At 47.2% G+C, this 3,768-nt stretch overlaps 1 protein-coding gene across 1 annotated transcript; it reads right to left on the bottom strand.

The window, feature by feature from the left end:
• Window positions 1-277: 277 nt before the first annotated feature.
• On the bottom strand, window positions 278-3,106 carry LOC123412974 (WAT1-related protein At4g08290-like). The gene is made up of 7 exons (XM_045105923.1): window positions 2,777-3,106; window positions 1,928-1,990; window positions 1,711-1,827; window positions 1,364-1,607; window positions 1,101-1,259; window positions 866-1,017; window positions 278-721 (listed from the first exon to the last, which is right to left on the bottom strand). The coding sequence occupies exons 1-7, from the start codon at window positions 2,965-2,967 to the stop codon at window positions 550-552; spliced, it is 1,098 nt and encodes a 365-aa protein (XP_044961858.1). The 5' UTR covers window positions 2,968-3,106; the 3' UTR covers window positions 278-549.
• Between the last annotated feature and the right edge of the window lie 662 nt (window positions 3,107-3,768).

Genomic DNA, 3,768 nt, shown 5'->3' with positions numbered 1-3,768 from the left:
TCCACCTCTCCGTCCGTGAAAAACGCCCCGCTCTTCTCGAAATTGATTTTCAGACGTGACATAGCCAACAAAACCTTGCGTCACTTGTTACATTGAGGATTTGTACATTTCGCCATATAACACCCATTCCAATCAGCCTTTGGAGCACTCATCTCACATCACTTGACAATTTATTTGATGTCATGTTTGTATTATTTGTGTCATATTTCAATTGTAGTGTCCTATTTTAGGTCAACTGTTGGAGAGAAAAAATCGGATGCCCTAAAACTCACTTTTTGGTGTTTTAAACCTTTTCGGGTGCCAATCTTAGGGCAGCTGTCAGAGATGCTCTAACATTCACGAACCCCTTACAATGAGGCACTCAACAAAACATACGCTTTATTACACAGTTCCGTGGATATGAGAATCTCATCCTAGAGTTACATCTTGGTACATTAATGAGACGGGAATATATCCAAGGAAACACGGGGAGATCGATGAGCCCAAGCCATCACTTTGTAAGTTGATTCTGCATCAAGCTTTCCTTGCTGCATGCAGCCACGGTGATTGTCAAATGTGATCAAGGTTGCTTGCTTTGGTAATGGTGGTAGTAGTAAACGGTAGTTCAAAAGAGTTGGGCTTTTCAAAATTGTCATCGCGTTCAACTTGATTCACATGATCATTGCTCTTGCCCCAAATGAGAGCATAGAGACCAACAACAATAATCATTGCACCAGTGATCCTACATGAAAACAAATTTGTGAATGGATGAATAACAAGTACTACCTCCGATCCCAAATAAGTGTTGTGGTTTTAGTGAACGTGCAGCCATCAATTGATGCAGATGCTGGAGAATATCTGTTTTGCGAGTGAAGCATATACATACCTTCCCAATGTAATCACCTCAGAAAGAATGAAAGAGCCTAGCACAGTCACTATGATCATGCATAGAGGGCAAAAGGCGGTGATAAACACTGGGCCCCGTTCTTGGATAACTATCCCTTGCACATAATAAGCAACCCCAGAACACATTATGCCCTGAAATGAAATTAATTAAGCAGCGAGTTAACCATCGGAACCATCCATAAAAGTAAGTCTGATTTCAAATTGGTCACAATTACCGAGTAGACGGCCGTGAAGAGCCTCATGTCGAACCCGATTGCCCAAGCCTTGGTGTCACGCTCCATCACCAGCGCAACCACGCCGCTCTGCACGACGCCCGTGGTGCATATCAGCGTGGTCAGGGAGAGCTCGGACGGGTAACTCCTCAACGTGTGTGACTGGAGATCGCAAACCAAATCGATGATCGTCAGTAATTCCTTCACCGCAAATAGGCCGGGATGCAGTTGGAACAGAAGCTAATTGAAGAAGAGTGTGAAGTCACCTGGAGTATGAAGAAGGCGGACCAGCAGAAGCAGCTCAACAGGATCATGAAGATGCCCAAGAGCCAGCAACCGCTGCTGTGGCTGGCTGTGTTGGTGACGGCGTGGCTTCCGGCGTGCTTGGTCCATGGGAAGTTGATGACAGGGCCGCTGAAGAGTACCATGAGCAGCGCTCCGCCGACCGTGATCAGCGTGCCGGCGATCTTCGCCTGGCTCCGCCGCTCCTTTATGTTTATTCTCTCCATCCTACATTGGTGTCCAATTTCTTTCATTACCTACTTAATAAATAGAAGCTCTTTAAACACGAACAAAGTAAAACATAGGATCATCAGTTGGGTTCGGGCTTCACCTGATCAGGATGGCATTTACAAATGTTACGGCAGGCAATATGTTGGTGAGCGCTGAAGAGAAGCTCGCCGACGTGTTATGGGCTCCTATGTAGAAGAAGTTCTGATCAAGAACAGGCCTTGAATGATTTTAACAAGTATAAATGTAAGAATGTATCAGATAATGAAATCATGAAAATGCTACTTTTATGCAAGAAGTGTGTAGTGTTGGATCATTACTCAAGTAGTGCCAGGGCAACGATCTTGTAGAACACGGAGAGGGTCATTTTGGGTCTTGTTTTCCTGTCACACCAAATGAAGAGTAGACATGAAGTCGCTTTCTTTACTTGGTTTGTCAAGGAAAACTTGACGAACGACGGACAAAGAGAAGTGCTAGGGCTATTTGAGCTGTTTCTGAATGCTGAGCAGTGCTACCACTAGCTGATAGAATGAAAAATTATCCTTGCATCAAAACATTACAAAAAGATAATGTATAAAATGAACATGAGATTTTTTCTTTATCGTGTTACAGATTTCCGTTATTTCAAGGCCCGGTGTAATAAAAAAATGTAAACATGAATTAGGTGATGACGACAAACATATCTGTTAAAAGAAATATGAGAAGACAACAAAATAATGTAATTATGTGGATTACATTTCAGGAAACTTATTGTTGTTTCCTTTAATTCCGTGAAAACAAATAATAAGCTAATCTTAAACCTAGAAACTGTCCCATCTGACGACATAAGAGTATGCATGCATGTATGTGGCTCAACAAGCAAAAATGAAATTGCCCCACCAACTTAGTACCAAGTTACTATACACCTCTCGCAAAAAAAAAAGGGGTTACTATGCACAAGTTCGAGCATGACTTTCAACTACTTCGAAAACTGAACTCCTAAAGGTACAACGAAACAAGTGACCAATTTGACATGACCACAGCTTTTCTAACGGTGCAACGGCGGGCCCGGGCAACAAAATACATTCTACACGAAGCCAGTTAGATAGTATAAACGTCTAGACATATTCATGCATTCCAGTAACCAGTAAGAAGCTAGCTAGGATGATTCACGGATCCGTGATATCAACCTGTCAAACCATAGCGCGAAGGGAGCCATGGCGACGGCGGCGATGGCGTTCCGGTAGACGACGAGGACGTAGTGGCTCATGCCCTGGCGCAGCGACGCGACGGATACGAGGAAGAGCCCGGCGTAGCCGAACTGGAGGAAGACCATGGCCACGTAAGGCATCGCCTTCCTCCAACTCCCGGCGAGCTCCATGATCTATCTGACTGACTGACCCTCTCGATCAAGCTCCAGCTAAACTGCCTCTACTCGACTCAACTGACTATATGCGTGGCTGCTGAATGCTGATCAAGCACCGATAGCCTGGCACGCCTTCTTGTCTGCTTGATAAGTTGTCATGCGGTCTTGGCAGGGGCAACCTTATATACACACTCAACTGGGCAGGCAACCTGCATGACTGGGTTGCCCCATACGTTACCATACGTGTGTCGGTGTCGGTGTGTGAGTGACCTGCTGACACCGGGACCCTGAAAAGCTCGGTTGGTTCTCCATATCTTATGTCTTCTCTTGTTATCGTGGTATGTATCCGTTTCAGCACACCTACAGTCTTACTGAGGTTTGGTTAAAAGGGGCAGAGGCTTAGCATTGGTTTCTGCTAGCGGGAAGTACAAAATAATCTGTTTATTTTCATGTCCAAATCCAATACGTAGTTTGGTGTTTGTGATGGGCAGCATGCATTGCTAAGATATAAATTTCACTTAGCATTGGAGCTCGCGCTAGGGTTCCCTCGCCGCCGGAGCCCGTCGCCGCCGCCAGCTCCCCCCTCCCCTCCCTATGCCCCCGCTCTCCCACGTCGCCCCGAGCGGCGGCCGGGGCGGTGCCGCTCGCCCAGCCGCCAGCTCCCTTCCTCCGAGCCCCTCCCTGCCGCCGCTGGCGGGAGCCGCCGGGCAATGCACGGGCGCTGTCGGCGACGGCGGGACCCCCCTTCCCCGCTCGTCCTGGCCTCCCGCTCGTGGGAGCGTCCGGATGGCGGTGCGCCTTGGCCGGCAGGCGGTC

Source organism: Hordeum vulgare, chromosome 7H (genome assembly GCF_904849725.1).
Source record: "Hordeum vulgare subsp. vulgare chromosome 7H, MorexV3_pseudomolecules_assembly, whole genome shotgun sequence".
Classification (NCBI taxonomy): domain Eukaryota; kingdom Viridiplantae; phylum Streptophyta; class Magnoliopsida; order Poales; family Poaceae; genus Hordeum; species Hordeum vulgare.
The sequence above is the reverse complement of the archived record's forward strand: the minus strand, read 5'-3'. Positions and strand labels throughout refer to the sequence as shown.

Bases quoted from the DNA above. Each gene is read 5' to 3' on its own strand.
- LOC123412974 (XM_045105923.1), bottom strand. From the start codon at position 2,967: ATGGAGCTCGCCGGGAGTTGGAGGAAGGCGATGCCTTACGTGGCCATG. The intron at 1,828-1,927 runs GTAATGATCCAA...AAATCATTCAAG, and splicing joins GTTGCCCTGGCACTACTTGA to GCCTGTTCTTGATCAGAACT. The intron at 722-865 runs GTATGTATATGC...GTTTTCATGTAG, and splicing joins GAGGTGATTACATTGGGAAG to GATCACTGGTGCAATGATTA.